This window comes from Miniopterus schreibersii (assembly GCF_964146895.1).
Source record: "Miniopterus schreibersii genome assembly, chromosome: X".
NCBI lineage: Eukaryota > Metazoa > Chordata > Mammalia > Chiroptera > Miniopteridae > Miniopterus > Miniopterus schreibersii.
In genome coordinates this window covers 71,754,727-71,774,067 of record NC_138104.1, presented here as the reverse complement: position 1 = coordinate 71,774,067, position 19,341 = coordinate 71,754,727, and the positions used below count along the sequence as shown (strand labels likewise).

Below are 19,341 nucleotides of genomic sequence, written 5' to 3'. Positions count from 1 at the left end.
TACATGGCATACGTACTAAGTACCCAATCCTGACAGAGTAGTTAAATGGAAATGTCACCCAAATACAATCTGGGAGGCAAGTAGGTCTCAGCAGCCTGTTTTGTGCTGCCACCTTTAAAAAACAGGGTGGTCCAAGGCCTGGCTGCCTCCAGAAGCCATATACATTCCTACCTTGAGCACATGGTACCAGACCGAGGTGCCTCCAAAATCAATGTGAAAGTCTGTATAGCTATCCCGCACACTCATGAGGCAGTACTTCTGCACATTGGGCCTCTCAAAGATACACTCTTCCGGCCACAAGTTCTCCACCCATGAGAGCTTCCGAACAATCTTGGGTGTCTCCACAAGGTTAGAAAGCCTAGCAAGGAAGGGATGGAGAACAGATGTCAGCTGATTAGGAACTGAAGTTGAAGTCTGAATAAAATGCCCTCCGTTCCAGTGAGAGTCAGATAAAGACAAAGTTGTTCTCGCCACAGAATCCCCAAGGGTACACAGGACATTGATTTTTGTAAATCTGGTCAGCATCCTCATTCCACTCAGCTCTAGGATTCCCAAGTCTCAGCTCCACAGCTTTCCCCAGTCAAAGGTGATCATTTCCTATACTAAATGTTTGCTCCCCCCACCCAGCCCACTCACTCGGCACTTGGTTTATAACAGTTAATTGTATTGTTCCCATCTCATAGTGTCTTCTTTATGAGGAACCATTAGAGAAACCTCTCTGGGCTCAGCTCCAGGTAAAGAAGTGTTTCTCCCAAACATCTGGTTGTTTTTATCCCATGTGAAAACCACAAATCTTGTAATATTGCATTCCCTTCTTTGTTGTAACCTTCAGGAAATTCAGTGAAAATGCTACAGTCCTTCTCCATCAACTATGCAGACATTCATACATGCATTTTGTGTGCAGATTACCACCAGATGTATCTTATCTCCCCACCTTTATTTTCCTTTTATTACAATTTTCTCTTTTTTTACCCTTTTTGCATCTTCATAAGCTGCTTGAAATAATCTTTCAAAATGAAGTGAGGTATAAAAAAACAGTTTTTTAAAACATCTTCAGGTTAACTTTGCACATTAAAACCAACAGCAAGGGTTTCAATATTGTACTATATTCATTGTAAGATGCTGCTATTGACGGAAACTGGCTGAAGGATACATGGGACCCCCTGTACATTTTTTTGCAACTTCCTGTGTATCTATAATTATGTAAAAATTAAAAGTTAAAGTAGTAAATAGACAGTAAGCTTCCTAAGTGCAAAAGGATATGTTATGATTTGGGGGGATTTCCCGTGGTTCTGAGAACAGAGAAGACTACATATATCTATTCAGTACATGAGTCCAGAAAGAATCTTTTAAAGGTCATAAGCTTTTTTTCTTCTTTTTAAATCTAAGAAACCTTATCCTTAGAGAAACTATTTGGGGGTAATTTTATTAAATCTATTTCCAGAGACAGAGGATCTATCCTGGGAATTAAACAAGTGACCATGCCACATTCTAAATATCAGAAGGTCTAAGAGCCCGGCCAGCATGGCTCAGTGGTTAAGCGTCAACCTAGGATCCAGGCGATCGGGGTTCGATTCCCAGTCAGGGCACATGCCCGGGTTGCGGGCTGCAGCCGATCAATGACTCTCTCATCATTGATGTTTCCAGCTCTCTCTCTCCCTCTCCTTTCCTCTCTCTGAAATCAATAAAGATATATTTAAAAAAAAAAAAAAAAAAAAAAAAAAGGTCTAAGAAAGCTGTCCTAGTCTTGAAGGAGATAAAAATTAATTAAAATAGCTACTGTATAATCTATCCAATGCTAGCAACTGTAAAGGAGAAATATGATTTAGTTGTTATAATATGAGCATCTACCCTAGAAAAGTATAAACCAGCCCCCCATCCCCGAGGAAGTAACCACTAGGAGGAAGGGAAAGGAACACTAATATATATTCAGTATATCACAACTTCCAGGCATTTGTCAGGCTTTTTACTCACCCCTGTCCCTCCTACCTGGTATCGGAGAATTCCAAACTAATGACATTGAGGACTTTCTCCCTCTTCCCACTGTAGTAATATTTCACAAAATCTCCGAGCTTCATCTTGCAGTCAGCCTGGCGTGTCACATCAATCACATCAATCTCTTTGTCAGAACCTGGAGTAGAGAAATGGGTTCTGTACCAAGTGGTCTCAGAGACCAGGGAAGAGTCTCTCATCCCCTTACCAGTCCCTAGAATGGCCTTACACTCAGAACCTCTCCCCTGCCTGGCCAGGCATGGCTCAGCGGTTGAGCATCGACCTAGGATCCAGGAGATTGAGGTTCGATTCCCGGTCAAGTGCACATGCCCAGGTTGTGGGCTTGGTCCCCAGTCGGGGGGTGCAGGAGGTAGCTGATCAATGACTCTATCATCATTGATGTTTCTATCTCTCTCTCTCTCCCTTCCTCTCTCTGAAATCAATAAAGATATATTAAAAAAAAAAAAAAGAACCTCTCCCCTCAGACACTGTACTAGTAGTATGTGCATGTTTGAGAGGTGAGTGTAGGAATCCCTCATACTCTCCTAGACCTATGTGCTGGGTCCAGGACTGCTAGGGCAATAGAACTGCCTGACACACAGCCTCTCTCATAGCACAATCCACCTGCTTGGGCCCTGCTTCCTCACTTTTTCTCCTCGTATCCGCCACAACTCATGCTCAGAAGAACACTGGCATGTAAGGGCAAAAGTCAAAGGCTTTCTCATCTCAATAGAGGACAGAGAGACCATCACAATCTTTGGTATTCCACAGGTAAAAAATGGGGCTCTGCCTGGGATTTTGTGGTCTATTAGGAAAAAAAGAAAGAGAACAGAATTTTGGTTCTAACTTTTCCGAAAAATGACTCTGAGCAAGGCACTTCACCTGAGATTCCCAAAAAGGCTAGAAAGGAAATGCAAAAGGTAGGTTGAGGGAGAAGGGTCACAGGTCTTAATGAGGGTAAACAATATCACAATTAAGATGGTCTGTGTTGCTTACCAACATAGTGTTCCACGTCCCTCACAGTGAATGATGGTGAGGGTAGTGTCATCCCCAATCCATCCTTCTTCAAGACTAGGATGGGCACACTGAAGCTATTCTCTTCCAGGAATTCCACAGTCAGCTGACTTCCAGTGGGCTTCAGAATCACTTCATCTGAGCTGTGGGCCAATGAAAGAAACCCTGAGCCCCAAAGGCCCTGCCACTGAAGGCCTTACTGGTGCTACCACTCACCCATAGGTGTGATCTTCCTGAAGGGACCTAAGGTAGGCTGGCAACTAATGGCATACACTTCATGTGCCAGAGAAGGAGGGACCTAATCTAAGGCAAGAAGCCAGGTCACTGGCAGAGGTGGGAAGCTTAACCCAGGATATAATTTTAACCCTGGCCAGTGTGGCTCAGTTGGTTGGAGCATTGTCCCATGCACCAAAGGTCATGAGTTCGATTCCAGGTCAGGGCACATACCCAGGTTTCAGGTTCGATTCCCAGTCAGGGTGCATTTGAGAGGCAACCAATCAATGTCTGTCTGTTTCTCTCTCTCTCCCCCTTCCTCACTCTAAAAATCAATAAAATTTTTAAAAAGATATAATTTTAGATTAAAAAAAGCAAGATGCAGAATATAGAGTGTTTCTATTTATTACTTTAAAAGAGGAATACACACACAAACGCATACACATTCTTGTATAAGCAAAAACTATTTCTGAAAGAATGCACAAGAAATTGGTTGAATTTGGAGATCTGAGGGGTCTGAGGTAGAAAGGAGACTCACTGCCTTTAAATATACAAGTAAAACAAAAAATATTAAGTTGAAGAAAAAGTTATAATTCTAAATAACACAATTACAGGAAAGCTGAAAACAATCAAATGAATTAAAAACTAAGCAGAAGAGAGTTAACTTCATTCATTAACTTTTTAACTCATTATTTTTGCACAATTGATGTAATTTATTTTTAATAAGCCCATCTTAATTTTTTAAAAACAGAAAACTCTTTTTCTTGATTGCAAAAGAAAGACATCACTCAATTTTTTTCTTTATTTTTCAATGAGATAATTAAAGTTTCAGATCTTTAAGACTCCTTCTAGTTATAGCAATCCTTGGGTACATGTAAATATCCTCTCCTGACTTGGGCAAAACTGCCTCCCAATCCACCAAAAGTTTCCACAAGTGGATCTTAATGTACTCTGTACATCAAATGAAATTCTAGCAATGTTTCTCAGAAACTGACTAAAACAGAAGATCCCTCTCCAGAAGGAACTCTCAGAACCCGGTAGACACCTTCAAGTGTGGGAAGCACCTAATGGGACAACCAGCAGGAAAGCTGGAAAGAGAGGGTCCCAGCTTCCCAGAGCCCTGGAGTTCACCAGCCCTTGGGATAAGGGTACTCACCTGTCAAAAGTCCTACTGCGGAGCTCTCGGATGAATGTAGGGCTTCCAGTTTTCACTGGCTTTCCCTTGTGAGTATCATGTCCTTTTGAAGATACACGGCGTTTTTTCACTAAGCCAGAAAAAGACATGAGACCGTGAGTGAGAATGGCTGTGAGCTATGGTTCCAAGAGTAAAGGCCTCAGAAGATCCTGCTTCTCTTTCAATCTAATAACCCATTGGAGCACCTGGAGTCAACAAGGCGCTCACAGACTCAGGAAAGTTCCTGGTAAGGATAGGTGCTTCTTGTGAGGAATCCCTAGGAAGTGAGGGAGGTGAAACTCTGCACTCTGCCCTCTCAGTGGGGCAGCTGCTGTCCTGCAGGGCCTACACAGCTTCTGCTATTTCCCAACAGAGATGAATCTGAAGCACCCAGACAAAGGCAATCCCCCTTCTAAACTTCCTTTGCTTTGTCTCTCCTCTGGCCCACTTTCTCTTGGAAACCCCAAGGTCTACTTACTAATGGAAGGCCCATGCAAGACCTCACAGTTGGGGCAGTGGTAGAGGTCAATGTCAGCAGCCTTCTCCTCTTCGACACCAACACAACTAGAAAAGACAAAATCAGCCAAAGTTTAAGGAAATTTTATTTTTCATAAGGTCTAGAACAGTGCTGTCCAGTACACATGACTATTTAAATTAATTAAGTAAAAATTTAAAAGCAGTTCCTCTATCATACTAGCTATAATTCAGTGATTAATAGTCATATGTGGCTAGAGGTTACCATATTGGGCAGATTATCAAATATTTTCATCAATGCAAAAAGTTCCACTGGGCTACACTGGTCTAAAACAATTATGACAGTTAAAAAGGTACAGACACTAAAACTTCATTAAGACTCAGAATGGCCCTGGTGGCTCAGTTGGTTGGATATTGTCCTGAGCACCGAAAGGTTGCTGGTACAATTCCAGTCAGGGCACATGCCCAGGTTGTGGGCTCGATCCCTGATAGGGGTTATGTAGGAGGCAGTCAATCGATGTTCCTCTCTCCCCCTCTCCCTTTCCCTTTCTCTCTCTCTAAAAATCAATGAAAGTATTTTTTAAAATATGTCTTTATTGATTTCAGAGAGAGGAAGGGAACAGGAGAGAGAGATAGAAATGTCAATGATGAGAGAGTCATTGATCAGCTGGCTCCTGCACACCCCCAAGTGGGGATCAAGCCCGAAACCCGGGCACATGCCTTGACCAGGAATAGAACCATGATCTCCTGGATTACAGGTCTATGCTCAACTGCTGAGCTACACCAGCAGGGCAATACAAATATTTTTTTTTAAATGGCTCAGAATGGTCAAAGATGAAAGAGACTCTAGAGCAGTGTTGTCCAATAGAAATATAATGTGAGCCAAATAGGTAATTTTAAATGTTCTAGTAGCCATATGTAAAAGGTAAAAAGAAACAGGTGAAATTGTTTTTTAATCCTCACTTGAGGATATTTTTTCCATTGATTTTTTTAGAAAGAGTGAAAGGGAGGGAAGATGGGGGGGGAGGGGGGGGAGAGAAACATCGATGTGACAGAAACATATCTATTGGTTGCCTTCCTCATGTGCCCTGACCAGGGCCAAGGATGGAACCTGCAACTGAGGTACTTGCCCTTGACCAGGAATTGAACCTGGGATCCTTATGTCCACGGGCTGACGCTCTAATCACTGAGCAAAACCAGCTAGGGCAAAAGGTGAAATTTTAATAATATTTTATTTAACCAATATATCCAAAATATTATCATTTCAACATATAATCAAAAAATTTAAACTTCATTGAGTTGTTTTACTTTATTAAATGCAAAAGACTAAAAGGGTATTTTATTGTCAACAGTGGTTCTGAGTGAAGGATTACAGGCAATAATTTTTCTCTTCCTTATCTTTATTGTCTAATTTTCTACAATGAACATGTGTCACTTATTTCATATTGTAATGTCTAAAAAATATTTAATTTTGAAAATTGAGTCTGCATGTATATGAGGTGAAATCTCACAAAATTAAACCCTTCCTCACCAAAGAAGTAATTAGCAGTCCTCCAAATAATTCAGGCTAAGATCAAACTCCTAAAATCTTTTGGTCAGCCACACACAACAGGGAGAGTAAAAATAGGGCAGAGCTCCCACTATTTCAGCCAAGATCATGCTCACAAACTGACTTCCTGGCATCAGGACCCCACCACTTCCTCAACTGCTAATCCTAATGCCTGTAAACCTACTGCATATCAATAAACTGGGGATATCATCATCAACTTGGTAGGATTTTTAAAAGGACTCAATGTATATAAAGTGCCTAGCACAGTGAGCACAGAATATGGTACACAGTAAGTAGTCAGTAATAGCTAATATTTTTGCACCCAGCCTAGACCTCACCCTTCACCTACCTAAACCTTCTTTAAATATATTCCCCAGAACTGGGTGAAATCTACAGGATTATGAGCAGGGATCTGATGTGATCTTAATTGTGCCTGGCTACTTCTGTTTGCCAGTGTACTCTTTTTCTCTTGCCCACTCTTTTTTGATGTTTCTTAGGGCCTCCTGCCTAGGTACTCTTCTCTCCTCGCTTTCCCTGACTGATCTCACACATTCCCAGGGCTCCATGTGCCCTCCATGCATCTATAGGTGTAAGCCATCTCTCTCTGCTGAGTTTCAAACCCTTCCCTTGAAATGCCTCCCACATCTCTCTATTGGATAGCCTATCTACATACTTTAAATTTAACATGTCCAAATTAAATTTCTCCCCCTGCCCACTCCCTAAACCTGCTCTCTCTCTTAGCAGCTGGCACCACAGCCTCACCAGGTATTTAAGCCAGAAACCTGGCAGTCACTGATGACTTGCCTCTCACCCTCTCCCTCCAGTATACCCTGAGTAGGCATTCAAGTGTCAAGAACTTAGGACTTTAAGGCCAGACTGCCTGGGTTTACTCCTGGCTGTACCTGCCATTTACTAGCTGTGGAATCTTGGGCAAATTACTTAACCTCTCTATGCTTCAGTTTCCTCATCTCTAAGGTAGGGATAAAAATTGTATGTACATCATAAAGTTATGAAAAATAAATGAGTTAATTTATATAAAGTGATCATAACAGTGCCTGGCACACAGTAAGAGTTCTGTGTTGTATTACCACCCTAGTTATTACCATGTCCTGCCAATCTCTCCTAATTAGCTACCAATGGTACCCTTCTCTCATACTCACTGCCCCTGCTCTAATCCAGGCTACTATTATCTCTAATGGGGATTATTGTCCTCCCCTCCTAAATGGGCTCCTGTACTTTACTCTGTCCTCACTCAACCAGCCCTCCGCACTACAGCCAATGGGATCATTTTAGAAACGCAAATTTGACCCTGTCAACCCTTGCTCAAAACGCCTCACAGGCTTCCTATTTTTCTTAAGATAAAATATAAACTTACCATGGCCTTGCCTCTCTGGCCTTACCTCTTGCCCCTCACACACAGCATCAGCTATATAATTTCTGGTGTCTGGTACAAATGAAAACCAGGGGACCCTCGTTCAGAAAACAGAAAAAAAAAAAAAAAAAGCTTTTTCCCTTCTTCCAATGGTCTCTCTCTCTCAGTTTGTCATGGGGCTTTTTGTTTCTATTTACTGTCATGCTCCCACCGGCATGGCAAGAGAGTGTAGGCCCTCACAGGCACCCAGGGGTCATGCCCTGTGACTCAGTGCACAGGGTGCATACATCTGACCCTCACTCTCTTACGTCTGCACCCAAACCCAGCGCCCCAGGCAGCCAACCAAGAACTTGTTCGGGGAGGTGGGACTACACAGGAGCTAAAGTTCTAAGTCCCCAGGACCTGCTCCATTGTCCCACTGGACTTCATATATAAAACACAAATTCAAAGGTAAAATTATTAAGAATTTCAAGACAACAATCACAGAGCATTAAACCTCAAGAAAATATAAAGTTCTGTATGAATATGATGGTCATACTCCCATGAAGTCAGCTCTGCTCTAAAAAGTCAGCTGGACTTTGTGCCATACTCTTTCTGATCTCTGGGTTTCATCACACATGGCTGTGTCTTGAACATTCCTGCTCTTTCTCTTCCTTGCAACTGTGGAACCCCACACACACTACCCCTATTTCAGCACTCACCACATGGCCTTGCAAATGCTCATGTACTTGCTATCTGCCTCCACTGCGTTCAGCAGACAACATCTATCTTGTTCACCAGAAGTCCTCACCTTATCAATCTCCCAGTCTTGCTTTACTTATTATTCAACTCAATTCAATATTCATTGGGCTAGATAACTCCCCACATCGGGAAGGCAGATGGATGAAAATCAGGCTTCTGGCAGCACTGTCTCAATAATTATCACCTAGGACCAAGGGTCCTAAATGCCATTTTGCTTCCTCAGTGAAGAAGATAATTATCACAGTATCAGGTCTTAAGATTAAGATGAATTATCCCCAGTAAGTAACACAGAGCCTGGTACATGGTAGGTACTCAATATTTGTTTAAGTAGGTGAGTGCATACATTCAATAAATATTAAGAACAGCTACTGCCCTCACGGAGTGGACATTCTAGGTGGGGAGACAGGCAGGGTGGTGCCGGAACAGTTTCATAAGTGTTACCAAGTAAATAATGCAGGGCAATGAGGTGGTGAGTGAATGAGTAAATTTGAAGCCTGCATGAAATAACTGGGGAGAAAACTGAGCTATGAATTATACATATATCATCACATTTAATCTCCACAAATCAGGGCATTCTGTATGGTATTCAGAGGCACTATAGCAGAGGTTAAAAGCACAGAAGTTTGACTTGGGAGCCAAACTGCCTGGGTTTAAATTTCACCTTTGCCACTTAGTAACTGTGTGAACTTAGGCAATTTACTTAACCTTGCTGTGCCTCAGTTTCTGCACCTATATAATGAGACTCTTAATAGTACCTCACTGTATAGAGTTGTTATGATTAAATTAGCTAAAACAGGTAAAGAACTTAAGAGTATCTGGTACATGATAAGTATTAGCTATCATCATCATTAGCATTCTAATATAACAGATGAGAAACCTGAGTAACTAAATAACTTTTTGGCCATTAAAAAATGAGCAAGCAGCCCAGCTGAGCGTGGCTCAGCGGTTGAGCATCGACCTAGGATCCAGGCGATGGGGGTTCAATTCCCAGTCAGGGCACATGCCCGGGTTGTGAGCTGCAGCCAATCAATGACTCTGTCATCATTGATATTGATGTTTCTATCTCTCTCCCCCTCTCCTTTCCTCTCTCTAAAATCAATAAAGATATATAAAAAACACACACAAACAAACAAAAACAAAAAAACGAGCAAGCAGCAGAGCAGGAGAAAAATCCAGATCTGTGTGACTCCACTATATCACGACAATACGTAAATAGAATATAGTTGTGGAAAAAGAATAATTCCATTCACAAAAAAAGAGGAAAAAGAGCATATTTTACCATTCTTCATTATTCAAAAAATACCAGAAAAATACAAATCAATTTCTGGTTTTCTGCAACAACCTTAACCAGGCCAAACACAATCTATATAAACAGGATGGACCATCCCTAGAAGCTGAAGCAGCCACTATTCCCACCAGTGGCCCCCTACCTCCCAGTACACAGGACTTGAAGGAGTACAAAGGACACTGAACAAGTTCTAGTATACCAGGGAAGTTTCTTTTTAGTCTACCTAGTCCCCTGCACATAAGTTTGCCAATAACAGGTGTCACTAAATTCTGGATGCACCAACACAATCACTCCATATGCACTCACATGCACATAAACAGGCTGTAATCTCTATCTCCAAAAATCCCAGCCAAACAAAAAATCCTCTTGTGACCATTTCAGTCACCACCCCATTACTCTGTTCCTCTACATACCAAAACCTCTCAAAATGGAGTCATCCTTTAGTCCTTTCCTTCATGGCCCCAATCCAATCCAGCAGCAAATCCTGTAACAGATTCAAAATCCAACCACTTCTCATCACCACTGGCTCTGGTCCAAGCCACCACTGCCTAACTATACCAGTGTTTCCCAAATATTAGGGGACATCAGAAACACCTGGAGGGCTTAAGACAGATCCCTGGGCCTCATCCCCAGGGATCATGACTCAGTAGGTCTGGGGTGGGGCCTATACATGTGCATTTCTTTTTTTCTTTTTCTTTTTTATATATCTTTATTGATTTTAGAGAGAGGAAAGGAGAGGGAGAGAGAGAGACAGAAACATCAATGATGAGAGAGTCATTGATCAAGCCCACAACCGGGCATGTGCCCTGACCGGGAATCGAACCCTGATCGCCTGGATCCCAGGTCGACGCTCAACCGCTGAGCCACGCCCGGCCGGGCAACATGTGCATTTCTAACAAACTTCTAGGTGATGCAGATGCTGCTGGTCCAGGGATCACACTGTACGGAGTAACGACCTACAGTAACCCCCAAACAATTCTCCCACCTTCCATCCTTGTGCCTCACCTTGAGGCTGTCCTCACAATAGCCAAAGCATAAATCAGACTACAACTCTCCTTTGCTCAAAACCCTTCTGTGTTCCCATCCCATCTGGAATGAAAACCAAGTTCTTACAATGGCCCATAGGGCCCTATACCTGTGGTTCTCAAACTTTAGCATGTATCAGAATCTCCTGGAGGGATTATTAAAACCTAGATTCTTGCCATAGCCAGTTTTGCTCAGTGGTTAGAGCGTCGGCCTGTGGACTAAAGGGTCCTGGATTCGATTCCAGCCAAGGGCATGTACCTCGGTTGCAGGCTCCATCCCTGGCTCCAATCAGGGCACGTGCAGGAGGCAACCAACTGACATGTCTCTGTCTCTCTGTCTCTCTCTGTCTCTCTCTCTCTCTCTCTCTCTCTCTCTCTCTCTCTCTCTCTCTCTCTCTCTCTCTCTCTCTCGCTTCCACTCTCTCTGAGCAATGGGAAAAAAAAATATCCTCGGGCGAGGATTAAAACAAAACAAACACAGATTCTTACACTCCATCTCCAGAGTTTCTGATTTGGTAGAGGTGGGATAGGATGCAAGAATTTGCTTAACCAGTTCCCAGGTGATGCTGATCCCTGTTTGTCCAGAGACCACACTTGAAGGGCCACTGCCCTACATGATCTGTGCCAACCCCCCCGGGACCCTATCATCAGCTTCTCCTAATCCCCCTTCACTCACTCTGTCCATTGGCCTTGCTGGAACTGGAATGGTAGCATGCCAGGTGTACTCCCCACTCAGGGCCTTTATTTCCTCTACCTGGAACACTCTCCCCCCACTTACCAGCATGGTTTCCTCCCTCACTTTCCTTCAGGCCTCTGCTCAAGTGTTACCCATGAATGCATAATCACCCTTTTAAAATAACCACGCCTCCAGCCCTGGGGGTGGCACTCCAGTTCCTGTTCACCCTGTTTTATGTTTCTCTATACCACTTATTATCACTTGACACACTATATATTTACCTGCTAGTTTACTGTCTCATGTTCACTGCTGTATCCTACCCTTCTGGTGTCTAGAACAATGCTGGGAACATAGCACATAACTATTGAGCAAGTGAGTACATAAATGAGTGAATAAATTAATAAATCCATCTTATTTTCTAGCTTGAGATTACCTAGATAGCCCATGTCTTCATCTCTATCTCCCCTAGTTCTTAGCCTACTCCTTGGCAAACAATAAATATTCAATAAATATTTATTGCATGAATGTTCTAGGTGACAGCCAAAACTAAATATCTACCATATGCCAGGGACTATGCTAGATGCTTTATAGGCATTCACTCATTAATCCTTACAACCACCATGTGAAGTATGGATTCTGTTTTAAAGCTAAGAAAGCAGAAGTGTAAACAGGTAAAATGACCTGCCCAAAGCAATAGAGCAAGTTAATGGAAGAACTAGGATTCTAGGTCTGGTTACCTTGACTCCCAAACCATGCTTTCACCACTATGCCTCTGTCTCCAAAGCAGATTTTCATTTAGCTCTCATAATTCAGTCCTGGGCATCATGCCTATCAGATCTTCCAATGTATCCTAAATTTTTTTAAATATGTTTTTATTGGTTTCAGAGAGAGGAAGGGAGAGGGAGAGAAAGACAGAAACGTCAATGATAAGAGTCATTGATCAGCTGCCTCCTGCATACCCCCTACTGGGGATCGACCCCGCAACCCGGACATGTGCCCTGACTGGGAAATGAACTGTGACCTCCTGGTTTCACAGGTCGACACTCAACCACTGAATCACGCCAGCCGGACTGTATCCTAAATTTTCAGGACACTCCTCTTGGAGACACTGACTACCCATTCTTTGGTACATTTGCCATTCCAAACCTCTTCCAGGTGAGCTGGGACAAAAATGCTACCCCAATGATGAAGGAATAGTTCTGTATTTTGATTGTCATGGTTAAACAAATCTACAAATGTGATAAAATTGTGTAGAACTAAACACACGTACACAAAACTATGAGTATATATAAAACTAGTAATAATGAAATAAGATTGGTGGATTAAGCCAATGTCAGTTTCCTGGTTTTGGTATTATACTATCAAAGTTACATAAGACATAAGGAAAACTGGGTTAAAGTACACAGGCATGCTCCATAAATTTTTTTGCAATTTGTGAGATTCTATAATTATTAAAAATTTAAAAATTCTTTAAAAATTATGCCACTCCAAGAGACATCTCAAGAGCCTTGACAGAGCAGGCTGTCCTCTGATCCTTCTAATTCTACACCCTACAAGACCTTCTCCAGGGCAGGGATTCTGCAGCCAATACATTATATCTAGCAAACCCTGGATATAAATGCCAGGACCTCTCTTCCCTTTGCGACCCCCCCCCACACACACACACTTGTAAAGCTATGGGTTAGCCTTCTACTGCTTCAAAATAAAAAGTAGTGTAAACTTTAACTTGATTGCATTTGGAACAAAAATGTGGATTGCATGTGAGTTTATAAGTCTGATTTTCTCTATCTCCCACAACGTCTTGAAATAGTTTAGCCTGAACAGTGCTTTATACTATTACAGTACAGTATCTTATAGCAAGAGTCCAAGACATCCAGGTTTGACTGATTGTCAAGCAACTAACTGGCTATGTAACCTAGGGCAAGTTATTTAATTTCATGGGAGAAAATAACAGCTCCAAAGAGCTATTGTAAAGATTAATTGGTCACTTCTGGTTCTGGAACAATATGGAATAGACACACTTCTCCTTACTCCTCCCACTAACTACAGTTGAAAGTCTTGGACATTATATACAAAAAGCAAGGCAACTCTGAAAGATGGAAAGAAGAAGGCAACCTAACTAAGGACAGCAGAACCAGAGGTAGTAGGTGTCAACAGAGACCAAATGGGGAACCTGGAATTCCATTCCCTCCTGGTATAACAAAGTGGTACCCAATTCCCCTGCCACTGAAGTGCAGTGTTTGAAGAGACCCGAAAAACAGAAGATATAATATCTAGAATCTCATAGCACAATACCCCAAATATTCAGAACATAGTAAAAATAAATCATTCATCATATCAAGAATAAGGAAAATCACAACTTGAATGAGCAAAAAAAAAAAAAAAATCAATCTCAACAATGAGATGACACAGATGTTGAAATTATCTGACAATGATTTTAAAGGAGCAATCAAAAAAAGGTTTCAACGAACAATTATGAACATGCGTGAAACAAATAAAATAGAAATGGTCAGCAAAAAATAGAAATAGAAGACATAGAAAAGAAACAATGGCACTTTTAGAAATGAAAACTATAATAAATGAAAACTCATTCAGTGGGCTCAACAGAATGGAGACTACAGGAAAAAAAAGTAAGCTTGAAGATAGAACAATAGAAATTACCCAAAATGAACAAAAGAAAGAAAATAGAATGAACTATCTGCCAACAAGCTGGACAACCTAGAAGAAATGGATAAATTCTTAGAAACATAAAATATAACCAGCATAAACCAAGAAGATAAAATCTGAAGAGATCAATTATTAGTAAAGAGATTAAATCAGTCATAAAAAAAAATCTTCCCAACAAAGAAATGCCCAGGACCAGGTGGCTTCACTAGTAAGTTTTACCAAACATTTAAAGAAGAATTAATACTAATTCTTCTCTAGCTCTTCAAAAACCCAAAGGGGGATTGCTGGGTCTTATGGTAACTTAAAAAAACCCAAAGAGGAGGAAACACTCCCAAACTCATTACATGAGACCAGCATTACCCTGATTTTTTAAAAAGCCAGATAAGTACATTACAAGAAAAGAAAACTGCAGGCCCTGATGAATACAGAGATGCAAAATTCCTCAATAAAATACCAGCAAACCAAATTCAGCAGCACATTAAAAGGAACATTTACCATGATCAAGTGGAATGTATCCTTGGGATGCAAAGATGATTCATCATAAGCAAATCAATAAAGGTGATAGCCCTGGCCGGTGTTATCAGTGGTTAGAGCATCAGCCTGTGCAGCAAAGGGTTTCGGGTTCAATTCACAGTCAAGGGCACGTACCTGGGTTGCAGGTTCAATTCCTGGCCCCAGTGGGGGCCCGTGGAGAAGGCAACCAATCAATGTGTCTCTCTCACATCAATATTTCTCTCTCTCTCCTTCCCTCCCTCATACTCTCAAAAAAAAAAAAAAAAATCAGTGGAAAAAAAATCACTGGAGAGGATTAACAACAAAATAATAATAAAGGTGATACATCACAACAGAATGAAAAGAAAAATCATATGATCACCTCAAAAGATGCAGAAAAACCATCTGACAAAATGCAACATCCAATCATAATAAAAATTCTCAAAACCGGGATATAAAAAGAATGTACCTCAACATAACAAAGGCCATATATGACAAACACACAGCTCAATGGTGAAAAGTTGAAAGCTTTTCCTCCAAGATCAGGAGCAAGACAAGAGTGCCCACTCTCACCACTCCTACTTGACATAGTTATAGAAATTCCTGCCAGAACAATTTGGCAAGAAAAAGAAATAAAAGGCATCAGAAAGAAGTAAAAGTGTCTCTATTGGCAGATGACATGATTTTATATAGAGAATATCCTAAATACTGCACCAAAAAACTGTTTAGATTGAATCAACAAATTCAGTCAAGTTGTAGGATATAAATTAACATATAGTAACATCAGCAGCATGGTGACCTGAAAGGACCTCCAGGTTTCTCCCCTTCAAGTTACAATTGGTTGGACAGCTATAACTCAACAAAGGATTCCCTGCTCAACCCTCAAACAACATCTGAGGAATCTGCACATTGAGACATCTGAAGGTGGGCATATCAGAGCAACCAGGAGAAAGGAGTCAGGGTAAGAACAAAGATGAGAGCCACAGATGAAATCTGTCACTTGTTACACATGGGCCCAGTGAATGGGATAACAGTGAAAGGTCAGGGTGCAGCCCCCCCACTGGGCGGGCCAGGCCAGACCGGGGGGCAGAGGTGACAATCAGGCCTGAGTGGCTGGTACACACTGACGCTCAGGCCCAGGGTCAGGGTCAGAGAAGTGGTGTCCTTTGACGAACAAGTGGATAAAGAAGATGTACATTTATCAATAGAACAGTATGCAGCAATAAAAAAGGATGAGATACTGCCACTTGCAACAACATGGACAGATCTTGAGAGCATAATGCTAAGCGAAACAAGAGAGGTAAAAATGGACAAGAACCATATCATTTCACTCTTATGTGGAATAGAAAACAAAAAGCAACCAAAAAACAAAACAAAAAAAGAAACTCATAGACACTGGCAACAGAAGGGTTGTTACCAAAGGGTAAGGGGGGTTGAGAAGGGTAAAGTGGGTCAAATATGTGGTGATGGAGGGAGACTAGACTTTAGGTGGTGACCACACAATGCAATATACAGATGATATAAGAGTCACACACTTGAAACTTATATAATATTAACCCATGTCACCCTAATAAATTTAACTTAAAAATTAACATACAAAAAATCAGGATATCTATACACTAACAACAAATTATCCGAAAAAGAAATGAAGAAAACAAATCCATTTACAATAGTATCAAAAACTATAAAATATCTAGGAATAAATATAACCAAGGAAGTAAAAGATCTCTACACTGAAAACTAGAAGATATCAATAAAATAAATTGAAGAAGCCCTAGCCAGTTTTGCTCAGTGGTTAAGAGTGTTGGCCTGAAGACTGAAGGGTTCCGGGTTTAATTCCAGCCAAGGGAACATACCTCGGTTGCGGGCTTGATCCCCAACCCTGGTTGGGGCGCACATAGGAGGCAAATAATTGATGTGTCTCTCTCACATCGGTGTTTCCCTTCCTCCTTCTCTCTCTCTCTCTCTCTCTGAAAAGCAATAGAAAAAATATACTCAAGTGAGGATTCATAAATTAATTTTTTAAAAAGCCAACTGGTTTCTTTTAATGGATTTCTTCTACAACCTTAGCTTTCCAATAAAGGAGTATTTCTTATACTCTCCTAATCAATAAAATATACTTTCTTCCTTTATTTATCCAATTACTAAAAAACAAAACAAAAAAACTCACACAACTCAATAGCAAAAACAAACAAAAAAATAACCAAACAATCCCATTAAAAAACGGGCAGAGGCCTTAGCCAATTTGGCTATGTTTAGAGCATCGGCCTGTGGACTGAAGGGTCCCAGGTTTGATTCCAGCCAAGGGCATGTACCTCATTTGCAGGCTCAATTCCCAGCCCCAGTTGGGGCATGTGTGGGCGGCAACCATTGCTATATCTCTCTTGCATCCATGTTTCTCTCTCCTTCTCTCTCTCCACCCCCACACTCTCTCTGAAAAGCAATGGAAAAAATACCCTTGGGTGAGAATTAAAAAAAAAAAAAAAAAAATACAAAAAACAAAACAAAAAAAAACACACAAAGGAAAAATTGTGAAAGCAGTGAGAGAGAAATGACACATTACCTAAAAGAGAACACCAATACAAATGACAGAATATCTCTCATCAGAAACTACAGAGACCAAATGGAAATAAGTAGCACAATAGTTTTCAGTGCCGAAAAAAAAGAACTGGAAACCCAGAATTTGGTATCAAATGAAAAGACCCTTCAGGAATTCAAGGGAAATCAAGACATTCTCATAATACCTGGAAACTAAACAACACAGTTCTATATAACTCATAGGTCAAACATAAAGTCTATAAGGAAATGAAAAACTACATTAAACTACATGAAAAGGAAAACATCAAAAGTTACGAGACACAGCTAAATCAGTACTAAGAGGGGAAACTAATAGTACTAAATACATTAGAAAACAGGAATAGTCACTGGCCGGTATTGCTCCGTGGTTGGCGCATCGGCCCATGCACCAACGGGTCGAGGGTTCAATTCCTGGTCAAGGGCACATACCTGGGTTGTGGGTTCAATTCCCGGCCTGGTCGGGGCACGTGTGGGAGGCAACCAATTGATGTCTCTCTCTCTCACATCAATGTTTCTTTCTTTCTCCCTCTCTCCCTCTTTCTCTTCCCCTCTCTCCCCCTTCCACTCTCTCTAAAAAATCAATGGAAAAAATATCCTCTGGTGAGGATTAACAAAAACAACACAGGAATAGTCTCCAATCAATAGCCTAAGCTCCCACCTCCAGAAATTAGATAAAGAAGAGCAAAATACACACAAAGCAAGCAGAGGAAGAAACAATAAAGTGCAGAAATCAGTGAAATTGAAAACAGAAAGATAATAAAGTCAATGAAACATAAAACTTGTTCTTTGAGCCCTGGTCTGTGTGACTCAGCTGGTTGGAGAGTCATCCCATGCACCAAAAGGCCGTAGGTTTGATTCCTGGTCAGAGCACATACCTAGGTTGCAGGTTTCAATCTCCGGTTGGGGCATGTGTGGGAGGCCACCCATCAATGTCTCTCTCTCACAGTGATGTTTCTCTTTCTCTTCCTCTCTGTCTCCCCTTCTCTCTCTTTCCCCCTATCTCTTTCTCCCTCTCCATCCCGCCCTCCCTAAAAATCAATTTTTAAAAATAGTGTGTGAAAATAATGTTTAAAAAGTTCTGTAATTTGCCCGGCCGGGCGTGGCTCAGCGGTTGAGCCTCTACCCAGGATCCAGGCGATCGGGGTTCAATTCCTGGTCAGGGCACATGCCCGGGTGGCGGGCTCGATCCCCAGTCGGGGGCGTGCAGTAGGCGGCTGAAACATGACTCTCTCATCATGGATGTTTCTATCTCTCTATCCCTCTCTTTCCTTTCTATGAAATCAATAAAGATATATTTTTTTAAAATAAAAATAAAATCAATAAATTAAAAATTCTGTAATTAAAGAAAACTTGTTCTTTGAAAAGATCAATAAAAATGACAAATCTCTAGCAAGTCTGACAAAGAAAAAAGAGATAAGACACCCAGCCTGCAGATATGAAAAGGATAATAAGGGAATAATATGAACACACATTTGACAACTCAGATGAAATGAATAAATTCCTTGGAAAGTACAAACTACCACAACGTACCCAATATAAAACAGATAATGTGAATAGTCCTATAGCTACTAAATAGAGTTCATAATTTAAACTCAAAAAAGATTAAATGAAGATAATTAAGTGGTATTTGGCATATTCATTGCCACATTAGCTAGTAGGGCAAAAAACAAGGGCCATTACCATTTTATTTAAATCATCACAGCCACTCTCAGGGTAACAGGTTTCATGGAGATAAGATCCTTTGCTAAAATGTAACAGTCAGAATTTGAACCCAGATCTGAAGCCAGAGTCATTTCCTCCAGAGTTTATAGTCCACGCCACAGCTACCCCCTTTGGGATGTGCCAATCAATACTTCCTTTATAGATAGGAAAACTGTAAAGAGGTAAGGTTTTGCCAAAGCCCCAGGCATCAATAAATGCTTGTCAACTACCTTTCTCCACCAGTGTAGAACAATGATTCTCAAAAGTTAGAGTGCATTAGAATCTACCTGTCTGTTAAAATACAAATGACTGTGTCCGATCGCAAGAATTTGCATTTTTAACAAATTCCCAGTTAATGAACCACACTTTGAGAATGACTATATACA

General features: G+C 41.1%; 1 protein-coding gene across 5 annotated transcripts in view; it reads right to left on the bottom strand.

Moving 5' to 3' along the window:
- PHF8 (PHD finger protein 8) overlaps positions 1 to 19,341 on the bottom strand; it is a 71,037-nt gene that overhangs the window by 46,006 nt on the left and 5,690 nt on the right. For all 5 annotated transcript variants that reach the window (XM_081125692.1, XM_081125690.1, XM_081125688.1 and 2 more), the window contains exons 3-7: positions 4,872 to 4,957; positions 4,376 to 4,484; positions 2,989 to 3,149; positions 1,990 to 2,131; positions 172 to 358 (exon numbers count right to left, since the gene is read on the bottom strand). In XM_081125692.1, coding sequence (XP_080981818.1) covers positions 172 to 358; positions 1,990 to 2,131; positions 2,989 to 3,149; positions 4,376 to 4,484; positions 4,872 to 4,957 — 685 coding nt within the window. The remainder of the gene's footprint in view (positions 1 to 171; positions 359 to 1,989; positions 2,132 to 2,988; positions 3,150 to 4,375; positions 4,485 to 4,871; positions 4,958 to 19,341) is intronic.